This window comes from Temnothorax curvispinosus, unplaced genomic scaffold (genome assembly GCF_003070985.1).
Source record: "Temnothorax curvispinosus isolate PA1 unplaced genomic scaffold, ASM307098v1 QBEX01012734.1, whole genome shotgun sequence".
Taxonomy (NCBI): Eukaryota; Metazoa; Arthropoda; class Insecta; order Hymenoptera; family Formicidae; genus Temnothorax; species Temnothorax curvispinosus.
This window is the reverse complement of record NW_020222514.1, coordinates 98,765-114,174: the sequence shown is the minus strand read 5'-3', so window position 1 is coordinate 114,174 and position 15,410 is coordinate 98,765. Positions and strand designations below refer to the sequence as shown.

Here is a 15,410-nt window from a genome sequence, read left to right as displayed (position 1 = left end):
CCTGTTTCTGAATTAAGCTTAATCTGAAATCACGGTTACTGCATCCGTAACCGTGATTTTAGATTAAGCATACCTATTTCGGAATTATCAATTCCTGATTTCAGATTATCAATATATCTATTTTAAAATTATAAGTTCCTTACTCTGCCGTTAGGCAGTCAATGTCTCGCTGTGGCTGTTAGTTCTTCTTTTGATCTTGAGGAAGCAACATACGCGCAGTGTTGTTTACTTCCAGAAGATTGATTTTACGCGTTTCTTTTCGCGAACTCATCGTCGAGTTTCGTTTGTTATATCGTTTTCTCGCGAACAGGTCATTGTCGAGCTTGTTTATATCGCATATTATATTTGTGATTTGTGTTACGTGGCCTGTGATATATGGATCAATATACGAAGGATTTATTGACTGCGTGGGGATTCGCTGATTTTATCCCACGATTTGAAGGTAAGTGGTTAACCAAAAAAACTTTTGTATTTTTGTTTTATTAATTAAAATTTAACTAAGATTACCTACGGTTATTTTTTTTTTTTATAAATGATGCAGTCGCTTCTTTGAGAAAATTTGGTAACCGTGGTTTCAGATTAAACATACCTATTTCTGAATTATCAATTTCTGAATTCAGAAATAGGTATGCTTAATCTGTAATCAGTGTTACGGATTCCTTAATCGTGATTATAGATTAAACCGATCACACCAGTAAAAATTTTTCTAGAGTATGTCAAATAATCGCGAAAATCGAGGTTGTTAAGGATCGAACATATTCTCGATGTAATCGGGCCGTGAGGCTGACTGCTACGTGCCTGCTGTCAGTCTCGTGGTACCAATTCGATCTGCACGGGGTTGTCGATCACGCCGCCCCGCGCACTGGTCGATCACGCGTCGATGCTGCCCCACGTATCGGAGCACGGCGCAACTCCGTGGAAAAAAAATACAATCTTTGATAGCGATTATCTCGCGTTCGGGACAGTCAATTACTTTTAATTTGTACAGACGTGTAGATACCACATTTATTAACATACAGTAAAATTTTCAAATTATTAATATTATATTTTTTTTCTTATGAATTGCGATTCACGGACTAACTATCTTAAAGTGCTTACAAATGTATCTTTATGTGAAAATTTTTGACAAGGTTTTAATACATATATAAGAATGTCTTTGCATGCAAAATAACAAAGAGTTTGGAATTTAGTGGAGTATGGAAGAAGCTGAGACTGCGTTGAAACTCGCATGATACATTTGTAAATTATTTTTAAGTAAATATTATATGGAAAACTGCCCATTGTTGAAAGTCTTAGGGTAAAATTTTTGGAAAATTAAATACTATATCTTTTTTAGAAATATACATATTGCACAGGATCGCATGTCAGCACTTCCGAAAAATTTCAAGTTTCTCCGACCATACTCTCTAAACTCTCTAACTACTCTTCGCAATGTTTTTATAAAAGTTTCTGATTTTTTTTATTTAATAATTGTGCCGAGCAACTTTTTTCAAAATAACACCCTTATTTCTAGGAATCGCTGATGTCTCTATCACTCACAAATTTTCAAAAACAAAAATCCTCTACATAAATAAAAAAAAATTTTTACTTAAAAAAAAGCACAATTTTACACATTCGCAGCACTAATATGTTTATTTTATTTTATATTTAGAGGAAACTATTGATGCTCGCACTCTGAGAGGCTTAAATGAAAACGAAATAATTCAACTCATTCCAAATATTGGGATGAGAAGTAGATTTCGAAATTTACTCGAGTCATGGAAGGCAGATATGAACAGTGCTGATTTGCCTGCAGATCAAAATGCATCTGTTAGTAGCTTCTTTATTTACTCATTTACTAATATGCATGTAAAGCTTTGGGTAGGAATGGTGTAACCTCGTTACCTAGTCAAAATGATGATTTACTATTATTTATAATTTTATTGGTAAACACGTGGTGAATTCGCTCACTTTTATAATTTTTACTAAGTTCTGTAAACATATTTTAATTCATCGATTAATTGTGATTTTGTAGCCATTTTTCACTGATTCAGATGCAAATACACCTTCTGGTGTATATTTTATTATTAATTTTAATTTTAATATTTTAATTTAAATATTAAGATTTAATATCTTATTTTTTAATATTTTTTTTACATATTACATATAATAAATATAATCTTTTTAAAGGTTTTTGGGATCCGAAGTTTCCGGATGAGACATTATCATACACTTACTGACAAAATCTGATTCTCAAGGCTTCATTGCGACTCGTGGTACATAACTCATTCATTTTGACATCATAATCTTCATCAATTTGATGTCACTTTGACATCATTTTGACTAGGTTGTTTTCACCGGATAGTAGATTTTTATTTCAAGTCGTGGAAACATATTCCCTACTCATTGACAGTTACTCATTAATACAGTTCATAAAATTTGTTGATTTGAATTAATAACACTATGTTTGATGTTTTCCTATCTGGCTCTTTTTTTTCAATTTCTATTCATTGTAACGTTTCAATTAATCTTTCCCTGCATTTTCCAATAGCTTAGTAACCTCCTCGAAGAGGCAGAAAGGAACGAGCCCTCGGTCTCAGGGGTACAAAGAACAAGCGTACCTGAAGAATTTCCTCCCGGCATTGTAAGTATCTGATTTAAGCGATGCTGTTGTAATCCACTCGGCAAGCATTTTTAATTTCTCTCTTTCCAGTGTCGCGATTATCTTCTAAAAACCCAATTAGGGAGATCGCTTTTGGCGAAAGCTAAGGAGCAAGAGATTGTTGAGGAGGACAGAAAAAATGCCAGCGTTTTGGTAATCGATGGCATTTTAGAAAAAGAGCCTTCAAGACTTATTCAATCCGCCGTGTTCCAGCGCCTGGCCAACGAGCTGTGCGAGATATTCCCAGGAACGTCTCCTGCGTCTTTCTTTCTGACGTTTTTGCCGAAGACGCCATTTCAACACCAGAGAAACTTATCAGGGCCTCTCTATAAAGCCTATGTAAAGAAAAGGGATAAGTTTCGAAAGAGTGGCGTGTTGCCGCCTTCATCAAGATCGGCGTCTTCCAGCCGGTCTTCCAGCAAATCAACACCCACGTCGGGTAGGAGTTCTTTGAAGAGAGCAGAGGCTCCGGACCCTACGTCATGTGAGTATACATAACTTATGACATCAGTCCTGCTAGGCTAGAGGTACTAGTTAATTAACTTGGAATTGTCCTAATTGTTTAAACTTATAATTCTCGCATCGTTTTCAGACACAGAAGAGACCAGGACAGCCTTAAACTTTTTAGAAACCAACGTCTACCCCTGGAAAGCGGTGGAGGATTTTTGGCGAGCCACAGAAAAAGAGCGGAAGAGTATTCTTGCCGATGAGGGAATATTCAACTATTTCCTGAAGTTTCCAGCTCTGCGAATTCAGGAAAGATACAGACTGGTAAGTATTTGTTGTACAGACATTAATATTGCGGTAGAAGCACGGTAATTTTGTTGACTTAAAACAGCATTTAGTAAACACAAGCATAATATATCACTGAACTCCAATCTTATGGAAATTGGACTTTACATGATGTGAACATAGTGCTTGTGTTTGTTAAACGAAGTTAACACAATAGTTTAAAAATTTTTTTCTTTTTACAGCTCTTAGACGATTTCACCAGAGAGTTTCCCGGAAAGGAGAACAATCTCTTCGCTAATATTGCTCTGGCAAAAGATAAAATAATAAAATTAGCCAAACTCAAGTTAGTGAAACTCTCCGATAAAAAGTTGAAGGAAAGCTACGAGCGCGTTCTGGAGAGTGCAAAAGGTGAGTCACATGATTCTTGATATGCTTAATTAAGAGGCATTTTTACCACCCTGAATCAATCTTAATTTTTTGGAATATTAATCATTTTTAAAACGATACCTTTCCATATTTTTTCTAATGCTTGTTGGTTACACTTTGCCTTAAAATCCATTTTTACTTTCTGTTTTTTAACATTTTGTGCAGTTTTCACTTCAACCATATTTCTGCTACTACACTAATACTTCGAAACTTGTGTTACTTATTTTGTTTGTGTTTCTTTTCAGGGGAGGACCCGACAATTCGGAATGATGCACTTATCCTCCTACTGCCCCTTATTACCCCGCCGCCCGGGAACGTAGGCGGGAAGAGCGGCGCTAAAAAGACGGCAACGAAGCCGACAAACGTTGAGATCAGGGATCACTTCGTAACACTGATACACAACGACGCGCACATTCAGGAAGCAGTAAACCTAAGGAAGAAGGCTCTCCAATCAGGAGGTGAAACATTCAGCCGTGTGTATTTGCCACGGGGGAATGGAAAGTGATTAACTCTGCATGGGTTGTCGTCGATGAAACATTTTACAAATTTAATTCACTGATTGAGGCAATTGACGTAGCCTTTAAGATAATTTACGCTCTGCAAGCAGAGTTTCCCTTGAAAGCCAAGTCTGTTTGGAAGGTATTGTCATTAGCTTTCTACGACATTGGAGACAGGAAAAGGGTAACAGCAGGTATTTCTCAACTCCTGACAGATTTGGGTGTTAGTAATAAGGAGCCAGTAGCTGGGCCGTCATCTTCAATCTCTGCCTCAGCTGTCATTACTCAAAGTCAGCAGTCCCTTTCCGACACACTATCCCGCCCATTGTCATCAAACAACCAATTGTTTCCTTTCGAAACACAACCCCTTTTTCAAGCTTCCTCGCTGGAGGTTAATGATTCTTTACCAGAGGATTTTCTATTGGACCCAAACGCCCATCTCACTCAATTATAATAAGATAAGAGCAGATTATATAACAAGTTATAATAAGATAAGTTATAATAAGATAAGTTATAATAAGAGTTATAATAAGTTCTTTTAAAAATGTTTGTTTGCTTTTCGTGCAAAAAAAATTACTCTGATTGCTTAAAGCTTATTAACCACATCCGAAAGTTTTGTCCCTCCGACAGAGGTTATTATTGTGGTCAGGCAAAATGTTTGCGGCACTACGGCACCCTTCGCAGTCTCAGAAAGCATTTACAGAAAGCTCATAAAGTGAATACCGAGAGAAGTGATCCCGATACCACTAGTTTTCCAGATTTAAGTGTCGATATTGTCAATAATGATTTACATTTACCTTTCTCTTCACCTTCCTCTCCACAAAAAAGTGTTGTTCTGGCTTTTGATTTTCTTCAAACTCAAATATCCCTGTTCTTGTCCTCTCTTTATGGAAATGTGTTAATACCCAGGAATGTGGTCCAGCTAGTTGTAGACGAACTGCATAATATATTGTCGATTGATCTCGAGGAGGCAATTTTCATGAAGTTGAAAGAACTGTTGCCTCCGGACATTTACCACCAGGTGGCAAGCCTTGTTAAACCATCGGACCTTCTTATTCCCGATTCCTTGCAAAGTTTTGCGTCGGATTTTCGGCGCCTCGGTTACTACCAACAAGTAGGGACTCTTGTCCAATCCATTGAAGTCACCATTGGCGAAAGGTTGGAGGGAAAGCGAACGATTTTCGGATTTTCAACAGTCCCTGTTAAGTGCACAATGCAGGTTGTAGAGTTAGGTACAGTGTTAAAAAATTTTTTTTCTTTACCCAACGTTCTCAAGGAGACGTTAGATTACCAGGTTCTAATGAATCAGACCAGTGGTGAATCAGGCATTAAGAATATTGTTCAAGGTTCTGTTTGGACATCAATGAGAAAGACGTTCAAAAACGAGGTAGGCTTGCATTTTCCAATTGTTATATACTGGGACGATTTCGAAATTGGGAATCCATTAGGAGCCCAAGCCGGTGTTCATAAGCTGGGTGCAGTTTATGCATCGTTACCTTTTCTGCCTCCACACTTTGTAAGTAATTTAAAAAACATATTTCTTTTTGCTCTGTTTCATTCATCCGATAGGGTTAAATTCGGTAATGCTGTTATTTTTAGTAAGGTCATTGATTGCTTAAATGACCTTTCTAAAAATGGCATCATCGTTGAAACAGAGACGTACAATGGTGTGATAAAATTTCACTTGTGTGCTTTCGTTGGAGATAACTTGGCTCTATCCGGAATTCTTGGTTTCACAGAATCGTTCTCTTCCAAATATTCTTGTAGGATATGTCGTATAGATAAAGACGGCCTTCAAAAATTAATGAGGGAAGATGTTAACTTGTTGAGAAACATGGACTCTTATGCATCTGATGTCGCAATATGTGATTTGTCTAAGACGGGTATAAAGGAGAAATGTTGTTTGTTAGAAGTCGAGGGGTTTAACATTTTCGAAAATGTGTCCACTGATATTTTGCATGATTGGTGTATGGGAGTTTGCCAATATTCTATGAAATTTATACTTTTCTCCCTTATTAAAACCTACAAACTTATACCTTTGCCTTTGCTGAGAACCAAGTTAAATGCATTTGATTACGGTTGTGATAGCATCTCAAAGCCATCTGCCACCATCTCCATTGAGGGTCAGCAAGTTAAATATAAGACGTCTGCTTCTCAAATGTTGACATTAGTGCGATATTTCGGATTAATTGTTGGCTCGTATGTGCCTGAGGATCACCCTGTATGGAATTTTTTCTTGTTGCTCAGGCGGATCAATGACAGGTTGGTAAATCGTAGGGTTTACTCTGACTCATGTGACGCGTTGGCTTATGATATTGAAGAAATTAACCGGCAATATCTGAAGCTCTCGAATCACACATTAAAGCCTAAGTTCCATTTCATGATTCACTACCCCCGAATGATGAAAAAGTTTGGTCCTCTCGCGAACTTGTCGACATTCAGGTTTGAAGCGAGGCACAGATTCGCGAAGATGGCAACGCATACTGTTGCTGGCAGGGTAAATATTTGCAAAACTATAGCATTAAAAAATCAATTGATGCTAAACGAGGTTTTTCTGAAGCAACAAAAGTTTAACAGATTTGTATGGGGTAAAAGAAAAACTGTCTCTGATGAGGAAATTTCAGCTCTTCGCGGTATATGGGATACTCTGCCTGCAGAAAACAATCTTATTGCTGTGTCTTGGGTAAAAATTGACGGGATTTTTTTCAAACCTTCCTACAATGTAACTGTTGAATTATCAGAGGAGAATGACTATTTACCGAAGTTTGCTGAAGTTGAAAATATTTATGTCATGGACAATCAAGTGTATTTTATTTGCCGCTTGTTCAAGACATTGACATTCAATGAGCATTACTATGCTTATGAAGTGTTAAGAACTGACGAAAAAAATGTTTTATCCTATCAGGATCTTGTTGCTCCTTTGCCTAATACATTAACAATATTACCCTCGCCACTGCAATTGTATGTAACTTTAAGATATCCTTTGGATTAGACTTTGATACTACAAATGCTTGGAAGCGTTCTTCCTCTCTTTTTCTCTTCATTGAGAAGAAAGAGAAAAAGAATGCTTCAAAACATTTGTAACGCCAAAAGAACCGCAACCTTTGTATAATAAATGTATTATTTATTTTGGATAAAAGATGCAAATTTTAATTTTTTATCTTTTATTGTATGTAAATTTAAGATATCTTTTGTATTTGATTTTATATGATAAAATGTATAAACTTGTGTAATAAACGTATCATTAATAAATGGATTGGATAAAAGATGCAAGTTTTAAATTTTTATTACCCGTAAAGGAGGAAAGGTGTTAGGTCTTAAGAAATTTAGCTTGTATATTATGTGTTGTTTTTATTATATGTATTGTTGCTTTTGGATGTGGGTGGGTGGATATTCAATGTAACATTAAAAAAGGAATGGTTTTTGACTGAGATTCAAACTTGTATAATTTATAGCTTCTGTTTCAGTTTCTCACTTTACTAAATCATCTTAATAGCTCTGAAGCCCATTAATTGGAGTAAAAAAATTGTTCTAATCTGGAATTACTTAGACAATTTCTTTACACCAGTTGACAAGCTTCAGAACTATTAAGATGGTTTAGTAAAGTGAGAAACTGAAACAGAAGATGTAAATTATACAAGTTCGAATCTCAATCAGGAATTATTCCTCTTTTTGTGTTACATTGGAAACAACTCACGGTTACAGACTACCTACATTTGATTAAGCTTAGGACTGATTTTTAGTTAAGGAAACCGAAAAATGGAAAGAGTAAACTAGAATTACAGTTATTTGTAACTCAAATTTCTGCTAACTGTACTCGACATCTTTACCTAAATATTCTTAAAATGAGTTTAGCCGTAACACAAATTTTTGCTTCCATTATTTGATTCTTCAGTTAGGTATTTTAGATAGTAGGTAAGTTTTAACTCAAATTTCTTATAAGACTAGTCGGTATCTTCATTTACGTATTCCTCAAATGTGGTTACTGGATGCGTTCATCGTCGTTGTCTAACTGAGATGTGAAATTACTGCAACAGCAATGTTCGATGTTTAAACTAGTTTAAGAGACTCGAGATGTCTTCTCATAACCAACACTCACACTTACCTAAGTCAATTTTTAGGTTTTTTAACCGATACTATTCCTCTGACGTCATCATTTTGATGACGTATTTCTAGTCTAAATACGAGGTTACGTAAAATTAGAGTTACGAGCAATCCAAATAATTTGATTACTAATCCTGGGCCCCAAAGTGGGCGGTTTAACCGTCTTCATTTTTCCCAGAGGACCTTCTAGAATAAGGGAAAAAAGTTTTATACCTGTACAAAATTTTTTTCTTTGAAATTCCGAGCTCTTTCGCAAGCGCGTCGGACTGCTTTGAAAGGACTACCTGCGGCACGTTATATAGATACCTGCTGGAAGGGTATAGCCTAATGACTTTCCTTTTAATTTCTAACTTCTCTAATACATTAACAGATGTCGTTACAAGGAGTTTGTGTTCAGTTGAAGCATTTTAAAATGAAATAAGTACGTTAGTCTATACTAATACGCTATCGTCAGTCAGCGTCAGTACATGTACAGAAAGGGCATCATTTCCTCGCTTGAAATCACGATTTTTGTGTATAGTGCTAATTTTTGACAGTATTTGTGGCCTTAGAGTTACAATGAGTGACAAAAAAGTGTTCACGGGCAAGAAAGGTACGAAAACATCGTATCCAACGCGGCATCGGAGCAATGTATCAGCGAGACGACCGTTGAATAGATTTGAGGCTGAGAGCGATTCGGCAGGAGTCAGTGCTTCTGCCAAGAAATTAAAAGTTGGTGATGAAGATTTCGATGTAAAATATGAATTTGGCTATAGAATCATAAACTTTTTTGCCGTTTTCTCTGCCATTTCGCAACACGTGAAGTGTAAAACGTGCGATTCAGACATACAGTTTCATGAAACAAGTCCTCAAGGTTTAGGCTTCAAAATAGTCATCTCTTGCCCAAATTGCCCAAGAGTTGACATTTCAAGTAGTAAATTCATACGAAATGGATATGAAATTAACCGTCGAATCGTGCTAGCAATGCGACTACTATAGGAGTGGGACTACATAAAATAATCAAGTTTTGTGCATTCATGGAATTGCCACGACCGATATTTCAATCTTTTTACGACAGAACTAATCTATCCACTAGGATATGATTTCGATCGCAACGGCAACCATACGAGACGCTAGTATGAAGAAAGCAGCGGAAGAAGAGAAAAAGAAAAGTGAAGAAAATGGACTATTTGTAGGGATAACTGTTTCCGGTAATGGTTCGTGGAGGAAACGTGGATTTTCGTCGCTTTTCGGAATCACGTCATTGATTGGATGGTTCACAGGCAAAATCGTCGACGTTGAAGTGAAGTCGAAGTACTGTAAGTCTTGCGAGCACTGGAAGAGTAAATCAGGAACAGCTGAGTATGAAGAATGGCTCAAAACACACACCGATCAATGTCAATCGAACCATGAAGGCTCATCTGGTAAGATGGAGGTAGACGCTATCGTCGAGATGTTTGAACGCTCCGAAACTTTGCACGGCATCATATACGCAAACTACATCGGTGATGGTGACAGCAAAACCTTCAAGGGCATAATGGAGAAAAATCCGTATGAAAATTTTGAGGTGCAAAAGAAAGAGTGTATTGACCACGTACAAAAGAGAATGGGCACTCGATTGAGAAATCTGGAAAAAAAAGTGAAAGGCCTCGGAGGAAAAGGTAAATTAACTGCCAAATTAATTGACCAATTAACAATTTATTGTGGTTTGGCAATACAGCGGAATCCAAACTCCTTGGAAAAAATGAAAAATGAAATCTGGGCGACCTTATTTCATAAGATGTCAACCGACGAAAAACCGCAGCACGAAAAGTGCTCAGAGTCTTGGTGTGACTGGAAGAAGGCGCAAGCAACGGATTCCTTAGACACCTTCCATCATAAGCCGCCGCTATCGGAGGAAGTTTTTCAAGCCATCAAACCGATTTATGAGGAGCTGAGCCGTGACGAGTTGCTAAATCGTTGCTTGGGAGCCTACACGCAAAACTGCAACGAAAGTTTCAATGCAACTGTTTGGAACTTGGCTCCTAAGTCCTACTCAAGTGGCAAAACAGTATTGCAAGTAGCGACTGATATTGCTGTGTGTAATTTTAACGACGGTTTGACTAACATTCTGCGAATTATGAAAATTTTGGAGATGGATATTGGCCTCCAAGCATACAATTTTTGCCTTGAAGCCGATGCTATGCGGATCAAGCACACCGAGCAGTCTTTGACAGATGCGGCAAAACAAGCACGCAGCATAAAATCGACGAAGAAAGAAAATGAGGAGGAATATTTAAGCAGGGAAGGGCAGCTTTATGGTCCAGGGATAGCAGATTAATGGTAAAAAATTTTAAACAGTCAAATTTTTCTTTTTTTCCCGTCCATAACACATCTGAAAACTTTAAAGGCGTTTTTCTCGAAACGATTTTTTAAAACGGCACGCAGCATAAGTCCAACAATTTTCATTCTATTCACTCCAAATTTTGACCATATCTTTAAAATAACATTCCGAAGAGAAATACGTACGGTATTTTCGATAACTTGATTCTAACATTATTTATTAACAAATAATTGCCCTTTTTTTGTCAAAAATTGAACTGTTTACTTCAAATGCTCGCTAATCACACAAAAATTAATATTTTCAAAATCCCCTACGTATTTTTCTAGCTATACTCATGTAGAGAGAAAATTTTTTTGTTTTTTTTCTAGATTGAAATTTGCGTCAGTTATACTGCGTGCCGCAGGGCGCGTCAAATTAAACATGCCACGCGAGAATGGCTGCAGCGTCGCCATTTTGTACTATTATTGAATAAATATTTTTTTTTGAACACTTCAAAACATGATTCATTACATCCTTGAATATTATCCTCTTACTTTTCCTTCCATCAAAAAAAAAAAAAAATCGTAAAAAAACGCTTTATTTTATATTTCTACAGTGGTGTAACCCCTTTGAATATAGATGGACAGATTATGAATGAGATTGGAGTGGAATCGGCTCATTATCAGACTAAGTATACAATTAATAAACATCAACACATTGTCTATTAAGTAAATTAATGTAAACCTGCTATGTGATGTTAGAACATTTCCTATCCTTCCCTTATTGTCGTTCGCAATAAGACGAAATAATAATTGATTCTGATATCGTTAGAAACGCTAAGAGGGTACATTTTTCAATGTAGTTTATTTTATTTAAATCAATTACGACTTTCCTCACTCAAGATAATATAATTTAAAAATATGGTGATTTTTATCTTAAAAATGGGAAACAATTCTCGGAGCAAAATTAATTTTATTTAATTGACGATACCTCACAAACTAGTCGTACAAGGTAGGTAATTCTGCACTCGTTGGAAAGAGTAGAGTCTTAGCTTCTAAACGAGACCAAGATCGTCTTGCTGCGATTTTACTACGCGAAAATATCAGCGATTTTTTGTCGACACGTGATTTCGATCTAGTGACGGAGTGGACGGAGTTAGGCCAACGCGCACGTGCGTTTCTCTCGACGGCGGCGTGTCGTGTTTCAAAGCACGCGTGTTACACATGTTTTCGCACCAGCCCTTTTAGTTACGCATTAGCGCACCTGTCAAATCACACGTCAAAAGTACGTGCGCGTCGGACTTTCGAAACGCTATAACTTGACGAAAAATTGACGTAGCGACATGCAACAAAAACTAATCTTCTGTGTTTCGCGATCTGCAGATATTTATATTGAGTGCATATACTTTTGTCATAATACTTATATATGTGTTTAATAAAAAGAAATCGAGGGGAATTTCTCGATGAGGGGAATCAAGATAATTTATATAAAAATTTCTTTCGTTTCGCAATTATCGAAATATTCGTTGAATGTCATGTATATAATCTTTTCAAGCAATGCAATATTATATTTATAATTAATATTATATCACACTAGTATTTATATGTAATATAAAATCGAGTTAAATATCAAACGTGAATGGATGGGCTACGAAAGATTAAAGTAAAATTAACGTAATATAACGATGAACGCAATTAATAATCATTAGCATATTTTCTCATTAATGAAATTAATTAAAAATACGTTATACGCGTCTGTGAAGTATTTACTGTCGTTTTACATTCACAGAATGTATGTCATATTATAAAAAATCTTTCAACAGTTTATATAATGTTAAATATTCAATCCTGAAAAGAAATATTGAGGCCAAACGCAGATCTCCTTTGTTAGAAAAATATTTGAGAGAAAAAAAGGAAAAATATAAAGTAACCCACTCAATTTAATATATTTCTATCGCACGCTAAATATAGTAATTTATCTTCGTTTCACACGCGTATAAACTCATATAAAAATACCCGTAAACATCTTTTCACCTTCGCTATTTATGAAATATAGAAACAAAAAGTTAAAGCGCGCTCCGCTTTTAAAATATAAATATCACAGTTTTTTATTTTAAATTTTTTTCGTGCGCATTTTTCTCTAACAATAAACAATAAACTAAAAAATTCGGTAAACGACCGTTAATGATAAACTCTATTTTATGAGCATTGTATTCTTATCTGTACAACAGATCGACAGATATAGTTATAAACATGTCTAGGATTGAATATTTTCACTCGAGTTTCCTAGCCCATCGATTTCAAAGAGCAATGGATCTGTGAAAGACATTATATTTCTTAATCTTTTAGCTTAAGTCTCTCGTTTTTTTTAACGTAAGAAGAACCGTGAAAATAAATAACGAATTTAGATCTCATAGACAAAATTTACGAGAATAAATAATACAAAATAACTTACTGTCCCATTTGTTAATATTGCAAATTCAATTTTTTTTATAATAATAATAATCGTCGAGGGAGAAGAAAGATTTTTAGTCCTTCCGTTTATTTCTATCCATATTCGTTCTATATCTAATATGATTTTCATAAATCCATTACCTCAAAATTAAATGTAACAAAAGACTCACCAACGCGATGGATGGCAGCAACGTGTACGCCGGTGTCGATGTTTTCCTGGCCTCCTCCTGCTCCTCCTCCACCTCCACCCCTTCTTCCTCGTCTTTGTTAGATTATTTTCGGAAATCTCGTAGAACACTCACCTACGAAATCATTTAATTACTATCGCGCGCGCACTAAACCCCCGAATACAAATTACGTGACTTTGCGTAATTCGATGCGTATTCTTAACGCACGATGCGCGCTTTCACATCACAAGGGGAAAAAATATCGCAAATGGCAAAAGGAGAGAATCGTACGAGGTTGCGACCCGCTCTCGACACTTGCAATCTCACGAAGTCTCGTAATCAGCACGACAGTTCAAGCAATCAATCTCGGGGACGAGGAACCTCGGCAAATCGTCGATATACAAACGCCAGTTTCGCGCGATTGACGGCTGAGATGTCGGATTTCAATCGGGACTGTACATACATATCTACATACGCATTCGAATGTAACTGTACCCGCCAACAATAAGGAGCACGGCGACGCCGAGATATTATTAAACTTATCGACGAGAGGCTATCGGCTCTACATACATGTATTAATTGCAGTATATCAATTGCGGGGAGTAATCAATCGCGCGGCGACCCTCCTTGGCTCGCTAGTCCGTCCATCAATCCCGAATATCCCGATCGGAACATATGTGGCTCGGCGTCTCGCGGTGCCTGCCGGCCTGCCGCCTGCCGCGGCCGCGTCTCGGAGGCTCGGAGGGAAATGCGCGCTCGGCGCAGTCGGCGAGTCGGCGCTCGGCCGTGTGAACGCCAACCGCCAACCGAGCGGGTAAACAAAGGCGCGCGATCGCGCGCTGCGCGTCGTTAGAAAACAAACGTCGACCATTACTTACCGCGCGTCGCGCGTCGCCCGTCGCCAAATTCGCCGCCGTGTCGCGAAGACTCCGAACTCCGAACTCCGATGAGAGTGATGAGACTGTGATGGCGCGTAGATGAATGAATGTAGGATCTAGGATTCAAGCGGCAACGACGAGCGAACCGACCAATCGCGGCCGAGATTTTTAAATGGCGGCCGGCGCGTTTTCTCGACCGTGATTGGCCCATTCGTTAATTGCCGTGCAAGTTTCGCGCGTTCTTTACCGTACCGTTATCGACACGTATTTGACGGTAAAAAGGCGGATCATTTTTATCTCCACCTTCAATCTTTATATCTTTATGTTTTAGATATCTCACTCTATTGTCCAGATTTTCGAAAAGAGTAATTTTTTTATTCCTAAATATTAATTGCTAAAAATTTTGCTTAGGATCGGCCTGATTGCAAAATGAATACGCGGAATATTCCGTTTCTCGAATTAATTATCGACGTTATATATTAAACGGCGCGACGAAATGCAAAAGGGCAACGATAATAAAGCTATGAAAAAGCTGTACTTTTCGCCGTAAGGAATTAAACACTCTTATTACTTTCGAAACATAAAAAAAGGCAACGGTAATAAATTAATTCTTATTTAAAAAAGCAACTTTTCGTTGCGTTGCAAGGAATTATGTACTCTCATTATTTTTGAAACGTAAAAAGAGGACAATAATACATTAATTTAATAAAAATATAGATAATAATTAATAAAAAACTATATACCAATTTTTCAAATTAACGCAAATTTTTTGTTAAATTTAATAATTCACGTAATTATATTCAAATATTTAAATTTTATTTAAAAAAAAGAAAAGAATAAAACAAATCGCGTGTTAACAGTTGAATTTTGCTATTAATAATTAACCTACTGTCAATATACTCGCTGATTATTATAATGCGCGAAATATTTGCAGACAAGAAATTAAATTATCAAATTCAATTACGCAACAGAAATCAATATATATTATCTGTGTAAAAATAAAAAATTAATCAAATAAATCGCTAATAATAGAGATCGATACACATATAAACATAATTACAACTTGAATGTGCAAACTTTATCATTGAACAAGTTTGTCTATTATATTTATGACTCGACTAATTGCAATCTCAACAATTTTGTACTAGAATTTTTCATTTCAGTTAATCTCCAGAATACGCTATTAAAAAAGTATACACGTATGTGAAATAAATTGCGAAATAAACACACG

At 36.6% G+C, this 15,410-nt stretch overlaps 1 protein-coding gene across 1 annotated transcript; it reads left to right on the top strand.

Moving 5' to 3' along the window:
- The first annotated feature begins 219 nt into the window (after nt 1–219).
- Nucleotides 220–5,126, top strand: LOC112462781. Its single transcript, XM_025028799.1, has 7 exons — nt 220–442; nt 1,652–1,809; nt 2,531–2,623; nt 2,693–3,125; nt 3,234–3,412; nt 3,616–3,781; nt 4,045–5,126. Exons 1-7 carry the CDS (start codon nt 376–378, stop codon nt 4,302–4,304), a joined length of 1,356 nt encoding a protein of 451 aa, XP_024884567.1. The 5' UTR covers nt 220–375; the 3' UTR covers nt 4,305–5,126.
- The last annotated feature ends 10,284 nt before the right edge of the window (nt 5,127–15,410 follow it).

Excerpts from the sequence above, each read along its gene's own strand:
- LOC112462781 (XM_025028799.1), top strand. The coding sequence starts at position 376 with ATGGATCAATATACGAAGGATTTATTGACTGCGTGGGGATTCGCTGAT. Across the intron at positions 443-1,651 it reads TTTTATCCCACGATTTGAAG|AGGAAACTATTGATGCTCGC; the intron begins GTAAGTGGTTAA and ends TTTTATATTTAG. Across the intron at positions 2,624-2,692 it reads AAGAATTTCCTCCCGGCATT|TGTCGCGATTATCTTCTAAA; the intron begins GTAAGTATCTGA and ends CTCTCTTTCCAG.